Genomic DNA, 24,093 nt, shown 5'->3' on the forward strand with positions numbered 1-24,093 from the left:
GAATCCTAGTTACAATGAATAAAACACATTGTCAGCATGTAGAAAGTATATTATTCTTTACATTCACTGTAGCAGTTCATTTCATTTTTAAGGTGACCAGGGCCTATCACACATTTCGTTTTGATCCCTGATATGTATAGACTGTTCATAGCTATACTTACGTATTTGTTTGCTCCTTCTTTTATTCTAATTCATTCAGTACCCATTTTGCACTTGGAACTGTGTTAGGCAGAAAGAATGAAAACGAAATGATCTTTAGAGATCGTATTATAGAATTTATCAAGCAATAGAATATAGAATTTATTCAGCAAGAAAAGACACGTGTTTTTAGATTTTACCTTTTTAGCTGGTTGTGGTATGTAACACAGCATGTTTGCTTCATGTTTTAACATCCATGGTTACGGATTGTACACGTATTGAAGTGTTTTAAAGCATTTTAAAATCCTTTCTTTTCACACATTTTTCCACTGGAATTTATGAAAATAATTTTATTAAAAGTTAAAATAGCTGTATACATAAAAGATATTAACCTATTTTAATTTCATTAGAAGTGCTTCATATCAAAGTATTCTTGTGCTTGTAGTTTGGCCCCTTCATTGGCCCAAGGATGCCTGATGGTGAACACTTCTTATGACAAATGGCTCACAGCTCTCCCTCCGCAAGCACCCTCAACAAGACTGAGAATTAGAGGCAGTTCTTGTGTCAAGCCCCACAGAACCTACCCTTCCTCTACCTTCTTTCTTTTCTATAGCATCTCCTGCTTTCATTCACTCTTCTTAGAGATCCAGACCTTCCCCTTTATCCTCCTTTTCATTACAAAATGGGCAGAATGAAAAACAGCTATTTGTACTTTGAAACATTTTCATGAAGTTTGTTAGTTCTACCAGTGGATTTTTAATCCTGTGGTAGTGGAATAAAAGATTTGACTTCACTCAGCAAACCTAATGGATAAAATGTCTTTAACTCTGCTAAATGAATTTCAGTCACAAAGAAAGAAACAGAAGTAATCTTTGATGTGTTAAATAGATTGGGCAACAGTGTTTAATGGTATGCCCAAGTTAATCCTGAGTGTAAACCTGTAGTCATTTTAGTATTCATGGGAGTTGGTGGAGAGGAGGCTCTGTAATCTCCCATGTGGTCTCCCTTGCTCCTCTGGAGAGAAAGTCTAGTGGTCCAGGGGAATGCAAAGGGTATTGAATCAGATGAAGATTTGGTATTTTTCTCCGTGTACTTGCACTTTATCCTTGGCAGGTTACCTAAACTTTCTCTCCCAGCGTGGATTTCCTTGCATATAAAGTGGAACTCCTAATCACTGCCACTCGAGCGGTTATAGAGAGGTTGCTTCTTACAGGTTTGCTGATCTCTAAGTCCTCATTTTCCCACCTCCTCAGGGTCAGTGCTTTCCATGTTAGTAACTCCTGCAAATATGAGGGGAGCGCACAGCTTTGCCACTTGTGCACTGGTGATTGTGCCACAGTTTTATAACTGGGGTTTAAAAAGTGATACATGCTCAATTAAGACAATTTTTAGGAAATACAGAAAACAAAGCTGAAATTATCTATAGTTTCACAACTTAAAGACAACTCTTAACTCTTTGCATATTTCCATGCAGACCTTTATTATTATTTTTCTCTATTTTTATAATTATCTTGCAAATGTGAATTTTGTATCTTACTTTCTTGTAAGATAAGCTTTTACTCATATTCTCATATTGTGACCAATTGTGACTTATTGTCCTGTTATTCTTTCATTACTTTTGAACATTCAAGCTGTTTGCTACTTTTTACTAATATCACACTAACTATCCTTGTTCATTGACTAGCTTTTTGATGTTTGATGTATTTCCTTATTAAACATCCTTAGAAGCAGAATTTGCTAAGTTAAGGAGTAGGAATGTTTTAAGGCTATTCGTTACTGTTATTTGTTATTAAATGTTTGTTCTATATAGCATAGAACACAAAGTGTTGGGTGTAAAAATTGAGTTTACCTTAGTTTTTGTCTTCTAGCAATTTTTAGCTTAGTGGGGAAGATGATATAATTATGTAAAAAGTTACATAACCTTGGGAAAAATTAGCAGTTATTTCCAGATGTCAGTGGAGGAGGTGTTATTAGACGATAGGATGAAATGTATGTATGTATGCCATAGAAATTAAAATAGGAACAGGATTATCCACTACATGGTTGGTTTTATTTTGCACATCACAGCAACCTTTTATGGTTGGTCGGGTCCCAGTGTTATAAGAATGGAAACCAAAGCCAAGAGACAGATGGTCACTCTGATAGTAATTGGTAAATCTAGGATTCAAAAATCTGATTCTAAATCCAGTGTGACCAGCTAAGGACTTTTTGGCTTTTGTGGCATTACAGCCTTTTAGAGACCTTTTTTGATGATCATATTCTTGACCACAGTCTGGTTTGGGCCTTTCTTTTTTCATGTGTGATAATGGAGTAAGTGGGATATTATTATCATAATACACTCATGGGCAAGTCAGTTTTTAGATGTCTCTGATTAATTGCCCTTTAGAGCAAAGATATAGTGTGGTTAGAGTGTGCCTTCAGACAATCCACCTCACAGGAAGCAACTTTGAGTTTATGACTTTTCCCTACCAAGAATGTGCGTATATGGGGATATATGCACATATATGGGGAACACTTAAGGCTGGTTTAAAATACAGAACACTTATAATTTTACATTTTTAATGGTAATCATGTTTTTAAGTATTTTGGGGATTTTGTTTTGTTTTAGATTATTTTTATTAGAAGTAAGCCCCTAACATTTTGGATTCCTTTGTCTTTCTCCCAATTTTTTATTATTTTATAGAAATCTTCTTCCTATTACCCATGTGTGTATAGAAGAAGGAGAAAAGCCCATGGTGATATTGCCTTACATGAATTGGGGGAATCTTAAATTGTTTTTACGGCAGTGCAAGTTAGTAGAGGCCAATAATCCACAGGTGAGAAAAATTTGCCCAAATACCAATTATTTACCACTAGTTTCTGATAATGTCTTTGAAAGTAGATATTAACATTCTTAAATATAAACTGTTTAGAGGCCTGCAAAAAAGAACCTCAAAATGAACCACAAGATATTTATAACCTGTTGGTTTAAAGGAAAATGTTGGCTTATGTTCCTGCCTTGAGGCTTACACTGTGCTGATGCTGAAGTTTTCTTTATATTTTCATTGTGTACTTACTCATAATCAACTCAAACCCTTTGTAATACCATCTTAGGTGTTTTCCTGATAACTGAGGGTACTTGTCCTAGATCTTCCTCTTAGGAATGGAAACAGACTTTCTAGAGCCATTTGGTTCATACTATACCAAAGGCTGGTGATGACTGGAGGTCTAGATTGTGGGAGATAATTGTATGTATTGTTAATATGCTTGGCTGTAAGATGGCAGTCATCTAAGAGTGTTTCTCTTCCCTGCTTGTGTTTATGACTGTAAAGCAAAGGTCAGATACCAAGCATATTATAATGGTAGTGGTAGTAAAGCCTAGTGGGTTTTTTTGCTGTCAGCTGTATCTTGTTGTCCCATTAAGTTGCTTTAGGATTTATAATAGTATACTTATTATAGTTGCCAGGAGAAAGTGGGTTCAAAGGCTGCATTGAGTATTTGGCTTAATATGTATGATATGCTTTGTAAATTGACAAGACTAAAGCTGGGATTCTCAACAAGTGGTTAGAGGCTGTGGCTCATCTGCATTACCTGGGGAAGGATTTTATTTCTCAGCCCCAAGTACTGTCATACACCTAGAGGAGCACATCAGCGGAAAAAGCTAGGAGCTCGTACTTTGGGTTTGTGTGTGTGTGTGTGTGTTTTTTTTTGAAACGGAGTCTTGCTCTGTCGCCCAGGCTAGAGTGCAGTGGCATGATCTCAGCTCACTGCCAGCTCTGCCTCCCAGGTTCACGCCATTCTCCTGCCTCAGCCTCCCGAGTAGCTGAGACTACAGGCACCTGCCACCACACCTGGCTAATTTTTTGTATTTTTAGTAGATGGGGTTTCACCGTGTTAGCCAGGATGGTCTCGATCTCCTGACCTTGTGATCCGCCTGCCTTGGCCTCCCAAAGTGCTGGGATTACAGGTGTGAGCCACCGCGCCCAGCTGCAGGGTATTTTTGTTTTTTGTTTCGTTAGACAGGATCTCAGTCACCAAGGGTAGAGGGCAGTGGTGTGATCACAGCTCACTGCTGCCTCAACCTCCCATGCCTAAGCAATCCTCCCACCTCAGCCTCCTGAGTAGCTGGGACCACGGGAACATGCCACCATACCTGGCTAATTTAAAAAAAAAATCATTTTGTGTAGAGACGGGGCTTCAGTATGTTGTCCAGGTTGGTCTCGAACTCCTGGGCTCAAGTGATCCTCCCACCTCAGCCTCCCGAAGTGCTGGGATTATAGGCATGAGCCACTGCACCAGGCTTAGACTTGTGTTAATTTGAAAATAATCCCAAGGAGAGAATCTCCTAATAAAAACTACTGTTTTGGGGAAAAAAAGATTACTGAATTATAAACATTTGAAGTATTACCTTGAGAACTAACTCAGCATTCACTGAACAGATGTATTGAGCAGCTGCTCTGTGTGCTGGATATTGGGGAGATACATCTAACAGATGAAAGGAGACAGAGAGTAAATGGTAGATTACAGAATAATAAGGACTATAGTTGATATAAGTATAGGGATATATGGGAACATAGTCTTGGTCAAGAAATAGCTTTTAAAAATTCTGTGTGTAGGTTTAAAGCAGTATTTTTGGATGGAGTAGGATTGTGGAATAAAATAAGAAACTAAGAAAGTGCCATCATATTTGTGTGCTATTTGCAAACCATGTTATTTTTTGTTACCATAGGCAATTTCTCAACAAGACCTGGTACACATGGCTATTCAGATTGCCTGTGGAATGAGCTACCTGGCCAGAAGGGAAGTCATCCACAAAGACCTGGCTGCCAGGAACTGTGTGTAGGTGCCATGAGCTTGATGCTGTCACTTGATGTAGAGTGCTTCCTGGATTTGGAGTTCTCTGCGAGTCACAGTGGGACTTGGGTTGTATTTAAGGGTGATGGTGATCCCTACTTTTTGATACTCTGATTGCATTTGATGTTCATGTCTTTTCAGCATTGATGACACACTTCAAGTTAAGATCACAGACAATGCCCTCTCCAGAGACTTGTTCCCCATGGACTATCACTGTCTGGGGGACAATGAAAACAGGCCAGTTCGTTGGATGGCTCTTGAAAGTCTGGTTAATAACGAGTTCTCTAGCGCTAGTGATGTGGTAAGTGCCGGGACCCCCAGATAGCAAAAGAATAGAGAAACAGCTTTCTGTTTTTAAATGTTTTACTATGTTTGTCTTTTGGGTTTTTAAAAAATCTGCTAGCTGTTCCTGGAAATTTTTATCCAGAAAGCAAGTGTAATTAGCTGCCAGTCAACCAGTTTATGGAGAGGAGCTGTGACCCAGACCATAGGCCAGCACTGTGTGTAATCTCATTTCATCCTCACAGTACTGCTCTGACAGAAGCACTTTTTTTTTTTTTCTTAAGACAGAGTTCCACTCTTGTAGCCCAGGCTGGAGTGCAGTGGTGCAATCCCGGCTCACTGCAACCTCTGCCTCCCGGGTTCAAGTGATTCTCCGGCCTCAGCCTCCCAAGTAGCTGGGATTACAGGCGTGTGCCACCATGGGCACATGCCCAGCTACTTTTGTATTTTTAGTAGAGATGGGGTTTCACCATGTTGGCCAGGCTGGTCTTGAACTCCTGACCTCAGTTGATCCACCTGCCTCTGTCTCCCAAAGTGCTGGGATTACAGGTGTGAGCCACCACGCCTGTTGACAGAAGCACTATTAACACTAGGAGGTAGGCTGTGGTATCCGAGTTTTAAAGGTGAGGATTTTGAGACTCAGAGAGGTTACAGTAATTTCATTATTATTTCTTTCTTATATGAGACAGACCAAATCGTTGCCAGATCATAAAGATGTTTTCAGATGACCTCTTCTAAGTGTTATGGCCCATAAAATTTGTAGTTCCTCCCGTCATCCTCTTCCTTTTGTCAAGTTTCTGGGTGGTTTTGCCACTTAGCCAGATCATGGTTGGGCCCTTTGTGATGTATAGTTTCAGAAGCCACGTTCACTTGTGGATATTTCACAGCCATTTAAAATTTCTGTCACTTGATTTCTTAGTCTTATTTGGAAGACTAAGCGTAATTTATTTTCCTGTCTCTTGTTGCAGAATATTTAGGGATTAGGTAAAACTTCTGCTTATAGGGTCCCACATATGTTCACTCAGTGATAATCTGTTTGTGTTATATGTAAAATCCTATAGAATAATTTGCTTCTAAGCTTCAACTGTAAGAATTGGGCTTACTGTATCATTGTATTTTGTGTGTCTATATTTTATAATTTAGGGCTACTCTTTTGTTTCAAAGTGTGTATGTTTTAAGGATTAATCTTTTAATCATGTATTACTGTACACTAAGTAATTATATTATTGGTATATACTCATTTCCTCGGTATATGAGTTTTCTGTGGCTGCTGTAACAAGTTACTACAACCTTGGTGGCTTAAAACAATAGAAATATAGTCTCGTGGTTCACTTCTGAGGCCAAATGTCTGAAATCAAGGTGTAGTCAGGGCTGGGCTCCCTCCAGAGGCTTTAGTGGAGAAGCAGTCCTTGCCTCTTTCAGCTCTGGTGGCTGTTGGCATTCTTTGGCTTGTGGTTCCATCTCTCCGTTCCAAGTTCATAGCACCTTCTCCTTCACATATGTCTTTGAAACTCTCTCTGCCTCCCTCTTAAAAGGGTACATATAATTTAGAACCCACCTACATAATCCAGAATAAACTTTTCCTCTCAAGGTCCTTAATCACATGTTTTGTCATATAAGGTAATTACAAGTTTCGGGGAGTAGGACATGGGCATATCTTTGGGGCTACCATTCAGTTCACTGCAGTCAATAATTGAAATGATCTAAGATTTCTTTACTGAAAAACTGATACTCTAATTTAAAATCCTTAACATGAGAATAATTTGAGAAAGGGGAAAAATCCTTTCATTAACTCTAACTACTAAATAAATTTTTTTTCCTTTTTAGAAACTATGTGCTATTTGATATTGATATGGTTTGGCTATGTCCCCACCCAAAATCTCATCTTGAATTGTAATTCCCATAATCCCCACATGTCAAGGGTGGGACCAAGGGTGGAGATAATTGGATCATGGGGGGCAGGTTCCCCCCTGCTGTTCTAGTGAGTCTCACGAGATCTGATGGTTTTATCAGCATCTGGCATTTCCCCTGCTCGCACTCACTCCATCCTGCCACCCTGTGAGGAAGGTGCCTGCTTCTCCTTTTCCTTCCGTCATGATTGTAAGTTTCCTGAGGCCTCTCCATCAATGCAGAAATAAGTCAATTCAACCTCTCTCCTCAGTCTTGGGTATTTATTCCTAGCAGTGTGAGAAGGGACTAATATGGATATATTGCTCCTTTTACATACCAAGTATTTTGATAAAATGTGTTCACTTAATGTGAATGAGCAATTTACTTATATAATTTTTAAACTTTTTTTTTTTTTTTGAGACAGAGTCTCGCTCTGTCACCAGACTGGAGTACAGTGGCTCAATTGCAGCTCAGTGCAACCTCCGCCTCCTGGGTTCAAGTGATTCTCCTGCCTCAGCCTCCTGAGTAGCTGGGACTATAGGCACGCACCACCATGCCTAGCTAATTTTGTTAAAATCAAGGTCTTTCATTGTATGTATCTTCAAAATACTTTGTTTTAACTCAAGATAAACTATTCTCAAAGAAACAATTTATCTGACACTTGTGAGGTGAACAAAGTAAATATGAATGATTATGAGAAGGGATGTGATCTTCTTCACAGAGCAGTCTCAGAAGCTAACACTGAATGACAACCTGTTTCATGTTGCCCACAGCCTCTCCTAGCCAGAGAGGCATGGGGCATGGTGGGTGATGGGTGGCAGGATGAGGGAATAAAGCCAGACTCTTGGATACTGAATCCCAGGGTTCAGCTTATAGAGCAGTGGGCTACTAGTCCTGGTCTGTTTTTCCAGAGCTTTGATGATAAAGAAAAAATCTCTCTCTAGCATTAATGTCTAGAAGTTAAACATGCCAAGTAAAGCAGTACAAATATGCAAAGCAGGTTATATTCTTTTAATGGCTACCTAATGAGAACCTGGACTTTTTTTTTAAGGAGAGAAGGTTACATTTTTGGTTTTGATTTTTATTTTTTTCAAATGACATACGAAGGGAAAGCAGAGTTTGATTTTAGACCAATGCACAGTTCCTGTACTGAATGACAGTAAGGACTAGTTCTACTCTTTGATAAGGTTTTTGGTTTTAGAGTTGCCAAATCTTTATTCAGACATTCTGAATTTTAGCTAGAACTGTTTACCAGCTCTACATTAAGCAAAGCTATTTTCATGGAGTGGGAAAGGGGGCAGGAGGAATTGGTTTGGCTTTGGTTGTAGAACATAATTTTAAAACATAATACCAGTTGAATTAGAGCAGCGTGATTCTCAAATTTACTCCTTTAGTAAAAGCTCACATCTAAACATCTTTAAATGTAGAAAAGTGAAATAAACTTTTCTTAGTGTTTACTTTGAAAATGTTATTCCATAGTTGATTTAAAAGATGGATTCACTCGTCTCTTTGGGATGTTAATTTTTTTATTTCCAGTGGTTGATTTAAAATTTTTATTTTGTTATTTATTGAAATATAGTATAGTTGCCTTTGCTGAAATGAGATGGCAGTTGTGGTGAACCAAAACTAGTTCGATGGGCAGAAAATGGAAGATAATTCTTAGATGATAATCTATAAGTATTTCGTGTAATTTGAAGAGGTTTCTCTTAGAAAAAGGAGCATTGGTAGCTTGTATTTCAAAGGGGTATGCAAGATGGCAAATAGTGCTATTTTCTTGCACACCGGAGGCTCCCAAAATATGTATTACTTTTTTTTTTTTCCTTAGACACAGGGCCTCACTCTGTTGCCCAGGTGGGAGTGCAGTGGTACAATCATAGCTCAGTGTAGCCTTGTACTCCTGGGCTCAAGTGGTCCTCCTGCCTCAGCCTCCTGAGTAGCTAGGATTACCAGTGTGTGCCACCACACGTGGCTAATTCTTTTATTTTTTGTAGAGATGGAGGCGTGCTGTGTTGCCCAGGCTGATCTTGTACCCCTAAGCTCAAGCGATCCTCCTGCCTTGACCTCTCAAAGCACTGGGATTACAGGTGGGAGCCACTGCACCCAGCCTGTATTACTTAATTTAATGTATTTATTTCTGTATAGGTATACCATTGTATAATTAAGCGATGATAGGAATTATTTTTTTGTAATATTTATGATCAAATATTTTGTAGGACCTACAGAGTGAAAATTAAGTTAGATAATATACTTTCAACAAATGAGGCTATAGCTAATAATAAATCTCCAAGCAAGATGCTCCAAGAGCGTTGAGTCTCTTCAGCTGGGTATCAGCTGGCAAAGTTCATGTTGAGGATACATGGTTTGGTTAGGCAGAACATTTCAAATTGTATCAGAAGTAGTTATTTTTATGGTTATGATATTTTGCAGGAGTTCATACATTTTATGTAAGAATCTGCCATCATCAGAATGCAGTTATACCAAATACTTAGTTGCTTGTTCATGTGGCAGCTTTATTTTAAAATATCACCATTAACTTAATGGTGAGCAGCTTCACAAGAGAATTACTTTAGTTATTTATTTAGTTTGTTATTACAGATAAAGTTTTTTATTCATTCTCCTCCTCCTCTGCCTCTTCCTCCTCGTCATCTTTGCCTTTCTCTTCCACCTTTGTCCAGACAACTTTAGTGGGAACTTTTGCGCCATCAAATTTTCCTTTAGACTTGCAGTTAGCAACATCCTTCTCATACTTCTCTTTCAGCTTTGTTGCCTTTGTGATGCAAAGCTGCTTTTCAGTGTCACTTAAATTACTCCACCTCTCACCTAGCTTTTTTGCCACGTCTCCGATGGAGATGCCAGGGTCTGAATTCTTGGGGCAGAATTCTGAACAGAACAGGAAGAATCTGGACAGTGACCTTTTGGGGACATTGAGGTCCTTTTTGGTTTTTATTTTTTTGTTTTGCCTCCCTTAGATGGTCCATAATCCTTCATTTCTGAATCGTAGCATATTTTATCTACTTTTGCCATTTCATCAGATTTAGACTTCTCTTTCCCAGACATTGTCTTCCATTTCTCAGTGTACTTTTGGACAATTTTGCAAAAATGACAGGGATCTCTGGGTTTTTCTTCTTAGGTTCTCTGTATGCCTTCACAAAGAAGGCATAAGCAAACATCTTGCCTTTTGGTTTTCTGGAGTAGCTTTTAGCCACCCTGACTGAATTGTTCACGAGTCTGGGCAGCACAGGGCATGACACGTAGCTTAGTGATTCCCTAGCCTCACGCTAGCTGTCTCCACAAGAGGCACCTCAACAGGAGAATTACTTTAACATCATAATTACTTTCAGTGTGTTTTGGCATAAACTTACTTGAAATAGCTCTGTGACCCACATTTTCTGAGCTATACTTAGCATGTGATGTTAACAATATCCTTTGATTTGCATTTAACGTGGTTAACTCCTAGAAAATGCTCACATTTTTCTTCTGTAGATTATTATAAATTTGTTTCCATATGTATGTATGTGTGTATATACAATCCCACACACACGTATGTATGTATGTATCGCCTTTGCTTTAGATAATTGGAATTGAAAGGACTAGGAACACCCTTCTGTTTTCCATGACTATGATGTGACTGTTCGTGTAAAAGTCCTGCCTTTTAGTTTTTTGGAATTGAATTTTTTTTAATTCTTAAAATATTTTAAAGCACACATGTTGAAGATAGCTGTTTAACATTTGGGTTGGAAATGCGTACACACAGTCATTATGTTCTGTTACCATTTTTTCTTTATGGGTGAAGTTGGGGGCTTAAAAGTTACATTTAGTATTCTGTTTTTGGACACTTCCACCAGAGTCTATACACATGTGAAATACATATTTTTAGATGTAAATATAGCACCCAACAAATGATACTGCTGCCTTGGAGGGAACATTTTCTTGGTCCTTTAAGACATCCTTAACATTTTTGCATTTCTTCATAATTAAAAATTCTACATTATTTATTTAGAAATACATTGATGTTTTCCATCATGAAAATAATACATTGCATCTCTAGGTTGTGTTTTCAGAATTTTTACTGAAAGGATTCAATATTTCAGTATGTCCAGATTCTTATGTTAACATCAACTTTTAACTGTTGAGCTTAAGAACTATGCACCTCAAGATTTGACTAGTTATAAATGTCTAATATTATTCCAAGATATGACATAATTGTAGGCATTCTTAAGAATTTCTGGATATTGTTTTTATTGTGTTTTCATCAGATGTGGATACCACCATAAATTTTTTTATGTGACTTTCTTTTCCTTTATTTGAAAATAGAGTTCTTGATTTACATCTTCTTTGAATTACTTAGCTAATTATAGTAGGTAATGTAATTCTGCTCTTAAGAACTACCTTCTGTTAGGAGATTACTAGATGTAATCAGGAGTACACAGTTAGGAATTTCTTTCTTACTGGTTTTCTTGTCTTTATAGTATTACATTGTGTTTAAGAAGCATTTTCTTAAGAAAAACAAGTCAAGGAAATAACTTCCATGCCAAATATTATCAAGTGTGGTTTATGGCAATGAAGAGATCCTTTTAAAGGTATTTGAATAGTTTTTAGGGGGTAGGACACATCAAAATGTGTTGCTTGAGCCTTTACATTATTTATTTTGTGAGTATCAATGATTACCTAGAAAATAAAAGGAAATCTGAAGTTATCCAGAGATTGCATCTGCAGCACATTGCTACGTATGACTCTTAACTCCCTGTTTGCCCAGTGCTGTGGAGGGAGCCCAGTGCTTGTTGTATCCTGAGCAGACCTGAGCGGGAGAGTCTGACATTTATTATATACCCATGAAGAGTAGTCTGCTGAACTACTGTGGTACCAAAGAGAAAGCTAGAGTTACAGAGGATTCTTATTATTATTATTATTTTTTATTATACTTTAAGTTCTAAGGTACATGTGCACAGTGTGCACATTTGTTACATATGTATACATGTGCCATGTTGGTGTGCTGCACCCATTAACTCGTCATTCACATTAGGTATATCTCCTAATGCTCTCCCTCCCTCCTCCCCCTACCCTACCACAGGCCCCAGTGTGTGATGTTCCCCTTCCTGTGTCCAAGTGTTCTCATTGTTCAATTCCCACCTACGAGTGAGAACATGCAGTGTTTCGTTTTTTGTCCTTGCGATAGTTTGCTGAGAATGATGGTTTTCAGCTTCGTCCATGTCCCTACAAAGGACATGAACTCATCCTTTTTTATGGCTGCATAGTATTCCATGGCGTATATGTGCCACATTTTCTTAATCCAGTCTATCATTGATGGACATTTGGGTTGGTTACAAGTCTTTGCTATCGTGAATAGTGCCACAATAAACATACGTGTGCATGTGTCTTTATAGCAGCATGATTTATAATCCTTTGGGTATATACCCAGTAATGGGATGACTGGGTCAAATGGTATTTCCAGTTCTAGATCCTTGAGGAATCACCACACTGTCTTCCACAATGGTTGAACTAGTTTACAGTCCCACCAACAGTGTAAAAGTGTTCCTATTTCTCCACATCCTCTCCAGCACCTGTTGTTTCCTGACTTTTTAATGATCGCCATTCTAACTGGAGTGAGATGGTATCTCATTGTGGTTTTGATTTGCATTTCTCTGATGGCCAGTGATGATGAGCATTTTTTCATGTGTCCGTTGGCTGCATAAATCTCTTCTTTTAAGAAGTGTCTGTTCATATCCTTCACCCACTTTTTGGTGGGGTTGTTTTTTTCTTGTAAATTTGATTGAGTTGTTTGTAGATTCTGGATATTAACCCTTTGTCAGATGAGTAGATTGCAAAATTTTTCTCCCATTCTGTAGGTTGCCTGTTCACTCTGATGGTAGCTTCTTTTGCTGTGCAGAAGCTCTTTAGTTTAATTAGATCCCATTGGTCAATTTTGGCTTTTGTTGCCATTGCTTTTGGTGTTTTAGACATGAAGTCCTTGCCCATGCGTATGTCCTGAATGGTATTGCCTAGGTTTTCTTCAAGGGTTTTTATGGTTTTAGGTCTGAAGTTTAAGTCTTTAATCCATCTTGAATTAATATTTGTATAAGGTGTAAGGAAGGGATCCAGTTTCAGCTTTCTACATAGGGCTAGCCAGTTTTCCCAGCACCATTTATTAAATAGGGAATCCTTTCCCCATTTCTTGTTTTTGTCAGGTTTGTCAAAGATCAGATGGTTGTAGATGTGTGGTATTATTTCTGAGGGCTCTGTTCTGTTCCATTGGTCTATATCTCTGTTTTGGTACCAGTACCATGCTGTTTTGGTTACTGCAGCCTTGTAGTATAGTTTGAAGTCAGATAGCGTGATGCCTCCAGCTTTGTTCTTTTTGCTTAGGATTGTCTTGGCAATGCGGGCTCTTTTTTGGTTCCATGTGAACTTTAAGTAGTTTTTGAATCTGTAAATTACCTTGGGCAGTGTGGCCATTTTCACGATATTGATTCTTCCTATCCATGAGCATGGAATGCTTATTATTTTTTAAAGTATAGAAAACTTTATTCATTATTAATTTTAGAGTAAGGCATAGATTCCTAATATTTGTTTCCTTTATAGTTGCAGATTTTATATACAATAATCTTGGAACAATTATTTAAGTATTAAGTTCACATTAAGAGAAATAAATATTGAAGACAGGAAAAATCTAGAGGTGCAAGGATTATTTCAGAATTTAAGAAATACAAATTTAAAATTTAACATTAAGATATTGTTTAGTTTTATTTAATGGTATTGTTTTATTCATCCTAATATTTCCTTGGAATGAGGAATAAATGGATTTACTTTAGGAAGAGTTACTGTATTTTCAGAGGTGAGCACTTGCTGTCCTGTGATCAAGTAGTTGGCTTGGGTGTTTTCTGTCGTTGGCTCTCCCTCAGGGTAATTTACCGATAAAATCTTGTAAACAACTCTTTACATTCCTTTAAAGAGACTTGTCCTTATTCTGTTTAATATTCCCTTCGGATAGCCCCAGTGTTCTGATGGAGTACTGTCTGTGCATCTGATACAGTGGCAAAAAGTGCCATAAATAACAGATATGTGTAATGGCCTGGTTAGCATCCAATGTGGGCTCCTCTGTCTTTCCTAATCACAGATCATGGGGCAGATTCATAACAGAAGTAGTCACTTTTCAATCATATATAACACTCTGCTTAACGATTGCTGATGTTGGAAGTTGAGTTGGTGTCTTAGTGTATTGGGGTCACTATAACAAACTGCCATAGACTGGATAACTTAAATAACAAACATTGAATTCTCATAATTCTGGAGTCTAGGAAGTCCAAAATTAGGTACCAGCAGGTTCGGTGTCTGTTGAGAGCCCCTTTCCTGGTTCATAAATGCCCATCCTGTCTCTGGGTCCTCATGTGGCATAAGGGGTGAGGGAGCTCTCTGGTGGTCTCTTTTATAAGAGTACCAATCCCATTTATGAGGGCTGCACTCTCATGACCTGACCACCTTCCAAAGGCCCCAACTCCTAATACCATCACTTGAGGGTTGAGGTTTCAGCATATGAATGGTGGCAGGGACACAGACATTCAGTCCACTACATTCTGCCACTGGCCTTCCAAAATTTATGTCATTCTCACATGCAAAATACATTCATTCCATCCCAACAGCCCTGAAAGTCTTAAGTTGTTCTAGCATCAGCTCCAAAGTCTTAAGTCCAAAGTGTCATTTAAATATCATCTAAATCTGATATGGATGAACCTCAAGGTACAGTTTATGTTGAGGCAAATTCCTCTTTAGCTCTGAACCTATAAAAGCAAACAAGTTATGTGCTTCAAAATACAGTGGTGGGACAAGTAATGGATAGACACTCATTCCAAAGGGAAGAAATAGGAAAGAAGAAAGGAGTAATGCATCTAAAATAAGTTGAAAACCTAACCGAACAAACAATATTAAACCTTAGGACTCAAGAATAATTCTCTTTGGCTTAGTACTCTGCTTTTCAGGTCCACTGGGGTGGGAACATCATCCCTCAGCTAGGTGGGAAGGTACCTCAGTGGCTGTTTGCCAGGGCCCCACCCCAGAGGCACTGAGGTCCTTTTTTGGCACTCGGGGCACACCAGACCTAAAGAGGCATGTAAGAGGAGGCATGTCCCTCTGGACATCTGCTCTAGGCCTGGTAAAGGGCATCTACAGAAAAACCTATAGCTAACATATTTACTGGTGAAAGGCTGAATTCTTTTTATTTAATACCAGGAACAAGACAAGGTTGCCAACTCTTACCACTTCTGTTACTCAGCACTGTCCTTGAGGTTATAGCCAATGCACTAAGGGAAGAAAAGAGTAGATAGAAAAAAGTAACTATTTGTAGAATAGTATGATCATTTATGTAGAAAATTCAGTATGATATACAAAAAAGCTACTAAAACTAATAAGTGAGTTTAGAAAGATTGCAAGATCAATGTACAAAAATAAATTGTATTTTTGAACACTAATAATGAAAAATAAAGCTTTAAAAAAGTTTATAAGAACATCAAAAATATGAAGTTCTCAGGAATAAATCTGACAAAAAATGTGAAAGAGCTATGTAATACATTGCTGAGAGAAATTAAATAATACATACACAATAGGAGAGGTACACCCTTTTTGCCTTGGTCAGAAAACTCAAGATATTCTCTCCAAGTTTGAAAAATATTATCAACATTATTAGTCATTCATTAGGGAAATGCAAAATTAAACCACAATGAGATACTATTGGTTTGGCTAAAATTGGAAAGTCTGACCATACCAAATATTGACAAGGATATGAAAGAACAAGAGCTCTTTTACACTGCTGGCAGGAATGTAAAATGGGATATTTCCAAACTTTGGAAAACAGCTTGGCAATTTCTTAAACTGTTAAATATATGTACCATATTCAGTCATTTTGCTCTTAGATAAATGAAAACATGTTCTTACCAACACTACACAGAAGTTCATAGCAGCTTTATTTTTAATAACTAAGGCTGAACATAATTCAAATGCTCATCAACGGGTAAATGGGTAAACTGCAGTATTCATATAACGAGCTATACTACTAAATAAAAAGGAACGAACTATTGGTACATGCTACATCACGGATGAATCTCAGAATCATTCTGAGTAAAAGAAGCTAGGAAAACAGTATACAGCTTGAATAATTCTATTTATATAATTCTAGAAAACGCCAACTATCTAGTGACAGAAAGCAGATAAGTGGGTACTTGGGGATGGTAGGGAGGGGTGGAAGGAAAGGATCAAAACAGAATCATTTGGAAGTGATAGATACGCTCCTTATCTTGGTTTTGACAGTGGTTTCAGGAGTGTTTATGTATATCAGAACTTATCCAGTTGAATACTTTATGTGCAGTTTCTTATGTGTCAGCTGTACTACAATAAAAATAAATGAAAACTGTCTTTGCTGTCTGATCACTGCTGCTAAAAAATCTAAGACTACTTGCTAAATTTGCCTGATCTTAAGACCCACCAAGGACTTTTGTTTAAAGTGATGTGATTCAGGCCTGTCGTGGTGGCTCATGCCTATAATTCCAGCACTTTGGGAGGCTACGGCGGGTGGATCACTTGAAACCAGGAGTTCAAGACCAGCCTGGCCAACATGGTGAAACCCCATTTCTGCTAAAAATACAAATAATTAATTAAATAAAATAATGTGATCCAGGCTTCAGAATTATTAAGATAGGACAGGGAAACTGTACTTTTTAGCAAGCACCCCAGATAATTCTTCTCCTTCTTATAAAACACTTAACCCAGATTCATTTAATTGCACTTCGGTAATCTGCGGCCATGTCTTTATATGACAAAGGGATATTAGGTTTCTAATATGAACAGAAAGGCCTAGCCATGGAACACCTGATGATGCTTCCACTTTGGTCAGATAAGATAATTTACAATTGAATGGAATTATTTCCCTTTCAGTTTATAGTTTACTGAAGTGAGCCTTGCATTGTAAGTTCCTGAAATAATGACTGGAAATGTCTTAATTCGGTAGCTCCATCTTTAGTTAATGCTGCACTAAAAGAAACAAGGAATTTTACTTATATACTTTTTGACAGGTCACATTCATATGTTTTAGTGGAAAACCCGTTTTACATCTTATATATAGAAGCTGTAAAATAACACATGTTCTGGGGAGAGGAATAAGATGAATAGAATAACATTGTAATTCTCTAAATGTTCTTTAAATGGAGATAGCCACAATCTTTCATAAAACTCTGGAAAGAACAGCATGACCTTCTTATTGCCCCCTTTCCACCGACGTCAAACAGAAGGAAATTATAGAATAGGTCTGTCTAAATTTTAAATGGTTCAGTTATCAGAAGACTTTAGAGAGCAAGTTTTCCACAAATCATCTCTGTGGCATTTTGTCTTGATTATTTTTTTTAAGGGTTGGTTTGCCAACATGTAATTAATCACTTTTATTAGTTTTTAAGGAAATGAAACTGCATTGTTCCCTTTGGCTTGACTGTTCTTTTTTATGGCGTCTTTTAGTGTTGTAGTTGTAATATGAAAACTTTAGGTAAATGTTGGGCAATAATGTGAACAAAACAGTGGGAAGGGAGTAATTTTTAAAAGCTTATCTACATTGCTGTTGTAATACTTACATTCAACTCCAGATCTCAAATACCACCAACTTTAATATCAAAGTCTCTTAAAGTCAGAAGGTGTTACAGTGTCAGTGGATGGGGTTATTCCCTGTGTACAAAGGGTCAGGATGCACTTGTCACCGGCAATTTACCATGAAGTTATTATTGGTGAGGCTGCAGAGCTCATTTTTTTTTTAGTGAGTATACTGACCTTTAAAGGGCCTTATGTATCTTTAGACTATAGTAAAAGGTATGCATGCCTATAAATGCCATTGTCCCTAATCTTTGGATGGCAATATTCATGTTTCTCACCAATTCCCATCATTTCTTCTTCCAAAATCGAGTTTGAATGGATCATTTCATCTCTGGAGGAAGGGATGGGAGCACCCTTTCGACCAGTTTCATTTCTTTGGGCTCTGTTCCATCTGTGCAGGGAACTACCTTATGGAAATTGGACACGATTTTAAAAATAAAGCATTACATTTACTAATGACTGTCAGTATTAAGATTTCATGTAGATCTTGTTGCTTCTCAGGAAAAAGTTTCATATACAGTAAGGTTTTAAAGATAGGCAAATAACTAGATGTGAGCAGGTACCATTCTTTAACTTTTATTAATTTGAAATCATTTTTCCATTTTTAAGCAGAATAGAATGTCCCAGTAGGTATAAGGGAAATTTCAGTAGCCTCCAAGACTCTATGGAGATTTTGAAACTATACACTCTTCTCAATCTGTCCCCTGCCCCCTCCTCCTCCCAGAGCATAGGCTTCAAGGCTGGGCTTTGCTCCATGTTAATGATCACTGTTAATGAAAAAGATAATAGTTTCCAAAAGACTGAACACCTGGTTTTGGTATTTAGGGTAATGCTGCTGTCAAAGTGATTGAGATAGATACCTTCCTCTGTGTTCTGAAAGTTTATGTAGGGTTGGGTGTGTAATGGGTTGAATTGTGTCCCGCCTCTCCACCAAAAAAAAAAAAAAATTGGTTGAAGCCCTAACCCCCAGTACCTCAGAATGTGACCTTATTTGGAAATAGGGTCATTGCAGATGTAATGTTAAGACGAGGTCATACTCAATTAGGATGAGCTCTAATCCACTCTAAGAAAAGAGACACACACACGAGGAGAAAATGTCACGTGAAGATAGAGGCAGTGACTGCAGGGCTGCAGCTGCAAACCAAGGCACACCAGGGGCTGCCAGCAACCACAGGAAGCTGGGAATAGGCAAGGAAAGATTCCCCCTATAGGTTTCCGGGGAAGCACAGCCACGCTGACACATTGATATGGACTTCTAGCTATCAGAGCAGTGGGACAATAAATTTCTGTTGTTTAAGCTACTCGTTTGTGGTATGTTATTATGGTAGCCCTAGAAAACTAATACAGATTTATATTTTCTTTCAAGTTTGATGGAATTCGCCAAACAATGTTGAGTTTTCTTTGTGGAAAGGTTTTGAATTGTGAATTCAGTATCTTTAATAGATGTAGGGTTATATAGATTGCTCTGTTTACTCCTGTGTCTGTTTTGGTAATTTGTATTTTAAGAAATTTGTTTATTTCATTTAAGTTACTGAATTTATTGGCATAAAATTGGATTGTTCATAATATTTTTTGATGTCTTAAAGGATGGTGTTCCCTCCTTTATTTCTGATATTTTAAATTTTTTGTTGTTGTTCAGTCTAACACAGTGGTTCTTAACTGGGACAGTTTTGCTCTGGTTAAGGACATTTGTCTGTGCCAAGGGACATTTGGCTATGTCTGGAGGCATTTTGAGTTGTCACAGCTTGGAGATGTGCTACTATCATCTAGTGGGTAGAGCCCAGGGAGAATGCTAAACATCCTACAATGCACAGGACAGCTTCTCACAGCACTAAGAATCCTCCAGCCCACAATATCAGTAGTGCTGAGGTTAAAAAACCTACTCTAGGCTTTGTAGTGTAAACCTTCTATTTTCCAAAAATATTATATCATTTCACGTTTAATATCGTGTTTCCACTCATCCCCTTCCAGTCTTCAAACTGTTTGTGGGCATACCTTTTACTTCTCTGTATGTTATAAACCCCACAATATATTGTTAGCTGTTTTTGCTTTAAATAGTCTGTCAAGGAAATTTTAACATAAGAGAATATGTTCAGTTGTTACTAATATATTTTCAGCACTCTTTATTTTTTGTGTTGACTCAGATTTCCATGTGGTATATTTTCTTTCCACATGAAGAACTGCTTTCATACATCTTACAGGTCTGTTGGAAACATAGTCTCTCTGCTTTTATTTGTCTGAAAAACTCTGTATTTATCTTCATTGTTGAAGCATATTTTAGCTCTATATAGAACTTTCCATGACAGTTTTTAATTTTTTTTTTTCTTTCTTGGAGACGGAGCCTCGCTTTGTTGCCCAGGCTGGAGCGCAGTGGCGCGATCTCGGCTCACCACAACCTCCGCCTCCTGGGTTTAAGCAATTCTCCTGCCTTAGCCTCCCGAGTAGCTGGGATTACAGGCATGCGCCACCACGCCCAGATAATTTTGTATTTTTAGCAGAGATGGGGTTTCTCCATGTTGGTCATGGCTGGTCTCGAACTCCCGACCTCAGATGATCCTCCCAAAGTGCTGGGATTACAGGTGTGAGCCACCGTGCCTGGCCCTAACATATTTTAAAATATGTCATTTCATTGTTTTCTCATTTGCATAGATTCTGGGGGGAAATGTAGCTATTGTTCACTATTATAAGGCTTTTAAAAAAATCTGTGTATTTTACAAAGTAAGTATTTTGGGATTTTGTTGTTATTGAAAAATAATAACCTAAAATTTAATGCAACATGCTTAGATTTTACAAACAGACTTGTATTTGACTTGGGTTTGGGATTTTTCTTTTTTTCACTTTTTTCTCTGTTACTCATTAAAATACATATTTTGGGGCAAGCTATTTCTCTGAGCCTCAGTTTTCTCACCTGTAAAATTGAGCTACCAATGATTCTCACAGGTTTATTGAGGAAATTAAATGTATTGAAGGATGCAAAATGACTCGAATTTGTAGGTACTCATAAACCTGATACTACAGTACACAGGTATCCCCCTCCTCATCCAAGTTCAGTTGTTCTTACCTCAGGGTTCACACTTGGTGGCAGATCAGTGGATGTACCGGATCTGAGTCCTTCCCAGCCATGTGGCAGCAACTTTGTGTAGACATGTTGCCTGCCCCCTGCCCCCTGCACACTTTCCAGGAGCCGAGTACAGCCAGGAATTGGCCAAAATGGGGAGCCCCAAGCAGACCATGAATGGACACTGTTGCCACTGTTTACCATTCCTGTTCCTTTCTGTAGTTTACATGCTGATTTTAAATAAACCTGATTGCTTACTCAAGCAAGGTTGGAAGTTTTTTTAATCCTTTAATTTAAAACTTTAAATACAGTAAAAATCCATGACTTCTTATATTTTCCCTCATTTGCATATTTTACTTAGGATGCTCTTCCCTTTAATTAAACTAAAATTCTGTTCATTTTCCACTTCTCAATTATGCAGACTAGCTATAATATTTAAAGTTACAAGTTCTCATGTTAGAAGAATCTTGGACACAATTCATAATACATAGCTTGTAATCAACAGTAAACTATTACTTCCAATGGATCTAATTACTTAGAATTTATAATACTAATATTGGATGCACTCTTTTTTATCTTAGCAAGGGAAACTAACTGTGTATGATAGACTTCTTTTTGTAAATAACATTTCGCTTTTCCAAAGCATGAGTTGAGCTGCTATTTTTTATCCTGTAGCTGGCTGTGGGCACTAGCCCCCTGACTGTTGTTTTAAATGTCCCCTCGTTGTGCTTCTGCTTCTTTCCTAGTGGGCCTTTGGAGTGACGCTGTGGGAACTCATGACTCTGGGCCAGACGCCCTACGTGGACATTGACCCCTTTGAGATGGCCGCATACCTGAAAGATGGTTACCGAATAGCCCAGCCAATCAACTGTCCTGATGAATTGTGAGTTTTTTTGAGCTTGAAGGCATGAGTTTTATTCCATTTACTACATTGGAATAAAGGAAAAAGAGCAGGTTTCCATATTCACACAGAGACTTCCCTTTTGAGAATAATGACTCTTTGGATTTAAATTAGACGCTTATAAAAAACCACAAAGTCAGGGAGATTCGTTCACTCTTTCATGCATTTGATATTAGAACATCTTGCATTTTATTTTATAGTACATAATCTGAGCACTATAAATTAGTCTGAGACGACGTACTAAGAAAATTGAATACTACGTCAGTTATTCTATATAGAGTAAGTACCTGACTTTTATAGTTATAAAGTTGTTATAAAGGACATAGTTATAAAAAACCTTTCTCATTGTCATTTTGCCTTGCCAATTAGTATCAGCTGATACAGGGAAGATGATCTGGACTAGTAAGCCAAATAGTTGCTTTCTGTTTCCTGCTTCTATCACGTAGCTTATCTTGCCATGTAATGAGAATGGGATAAAAGGAGGCTATTCAGGGTGATTGATCGTACAGATGAGTATGTTCTCAGTTCCAGAACTCCCTGAAGGTTTCTGCACCATGACAAGGTGGCAGCTTTTGTACTGATTTTACTCTAGATCCAGGGTTCATAGAACTTAGATAAAACTGTCTCTTCCTCCAAGTTCTTTTTCTTAATTTAACTACAGGAAAACATAGGTTGTTCTTTTTTTACTGTGTTTTAGGTTTTTACGTGAAATCTCTGTATTTGCTGAAATATTATGATATGCTCTCATGAAGAATTGAAATTCACACGTAATCCAAATAATTTCTTTTAGCTTCTTTCTAGAGCTGCCAACAGATAGTAAAATGGATCCGTTTTTCATATATCATCCTCTCCATACCCACCTTTAGACAGGCAACATAACTGGCATCAAACTGACCAAAAGTTTAGGAATACTGTATCCTTACTAGCCCAAATGTTCATTTTTGTCACTCTGCAGATTTGCTGTGATGGCCTGTTGCTGGGCCTTAGATCCAGAGGAGAGGCCCAAGTTTCAGCAGCTGGTACAGTGCCTAACAGAGTTTCATGCAGCCCTGGGGGCCTACGTCTGACTCCTCTCCAATCCCACAGCACCAGGAGGAAGGTGCCTGTCGGGGCTCACTTGAAGCCTGTCATGGATCCTTTGTATCTAACACAACGCCAACAGAAGCACATTTGTCTTCCAGAACACCGTGCCTTAGAAATGCTTTAGAATCTGAACTTTTTAAGACAGACTTAATAATGTGGCATATTTTCTAGATATCACTTTTATTAGGTTGAACTGAAAGGGTTTTTGTAAATTTTCTGGCCAAAATTTTTTAAAACATAGTTACTTTGGACTAGGGGTACGTTCTTACAAAATAAATAAACAGTTTTTAAAATTGTTTAGACACAGATATTTGGAATTAGCTATCTTAGTGCCAACTGCTTTTTATTTTTTTACTTCATCAGGGTGATGTAAGTGACTCACCTTTAAAGTTTTTTTAATGTTATTTTTTAATCACTACTCTGGGAAATGGTTTGTCTTCAAGATGCAATACTTTTCTTAGTAAAGGAAAAACAGCATAAAAAGATACCTGGTCTGCCTTGTACAAGAAAAGGCAATATTAGAGGAAGAAAATTTAAAGAAAAGCTAGAGGAAAAAAAAAATTTTTTTTAATACTTATTAGAAGCAAACTGCCCTTGCATGGAAAACTGTTTGTTTTTTTCAGTGAAAAGGAATTCTGCTTTCGTGTTTTTGGGAAAGCAGGAACTGAGTTCATTACATCTTTAATTTGGCAGAAATTAGCCTTTCTGTGAACCAGAAGTTGTTTGGGGCAGATCTGTAGTAAGCAATGGTGATTTTATTTATTTTTACTCTCTGGAAAAGGAGATAATACAATTCCAGAAAGTGAACTCATATTTCTAAGGTTAAGATTCCCTTTTATTGCACCTAGAATAGTGCTATGCACAGAGCGGGTGCTTGAGGTGTTGTCGTTTTTTTTTTTTTTTTAAAATGTAAACTGGTAAATTTTGTGCTAATCTTCAAGGCTGGCTTAAGTATAAAATTGTTTTTTAAACACTTGAAAAATTAAAGGATTTGTTTTATATTATGACAGTACTGAAATTATTTTTCATAGTGAATGATTGGTTATTGTGTCTGGTAAGTCTTTGAACATTCAAGAGCCAGACATTTGTGTTTTAGTTCATGATGTTCCAGTCAAGTTCCAAAGCCCTAACACAGTTAAGCTGGCTCAGACTCCAGATTCTAGTAAAAAGTTGGAATTAATGTTATAAGGAAGTATTAAAACACTGAAACATTTCTCCAGAACCAGCAAGTAAGGGGTATGTGTGTATTTACGCTCAGTTTTAGTTGGCTTAAAGCAGAGTTGAA

General features: G+C 37.7%; 1 protein-coding gene across 2 annotated transcripts in view; it reads left to right on the forward strand.

Moving 5' to 3' along the window:
- The window catches only part of RYK (receptor like tyrosine kinase), a 91,917-nt gene extending 68,105 nt beyond the window's left edge, over positions 1 to 23,812 (forward strand). For both annotated transcript variants that reach the window (XM_055295383.2, XM_055295382.2), the window contains exons 11-15: positions 2,822 to 2,954; positions 4,847 to 4,956; positions 5,113 to 5,272; positions 21,571 to 21,707; positions 22,681 to 23,812. In XM_055295383.2, coding sequence (XP_055151358.2) covers positions 2,822 to 2,954; positions 4,847 to 4,956; positions 5,113 to 5,272; positions 21,571 to 21,707; positions 22,681 to 22,792 — 652 coding nt within the window. In that variant the 3' untranslated portion in view covers positions 22,793 to 23,812. The remainder of the gene's footprint in view (positions 1 to 2,821; positions 2,955 to 4,846; positions 4,957 to 5,112; positions 5,273 to 21,570; positions 21,708 to 22,680) is intronic.
- The last annotated feature ends 281 nt before the right edge of the window (positions 23,813 to 24,093 follow it).

This window comes from Symphalangus syndactylus, chromosome 10 (genome assembly GCF_028878055.3).
Source record: "Symphalangus syndactylus isolate Jambi chromosome 10, NHGRI_mSymSyn1-v2.1_pri, whole genome shotgun sequence".
NCBI classification, from domain to species: domain Eukaryota; kingdom Metazoa; phylum Chordata; class Mammalia; order Primates; family Hylobatidae; genus Symphalangus; species Symphalangus syndactylus.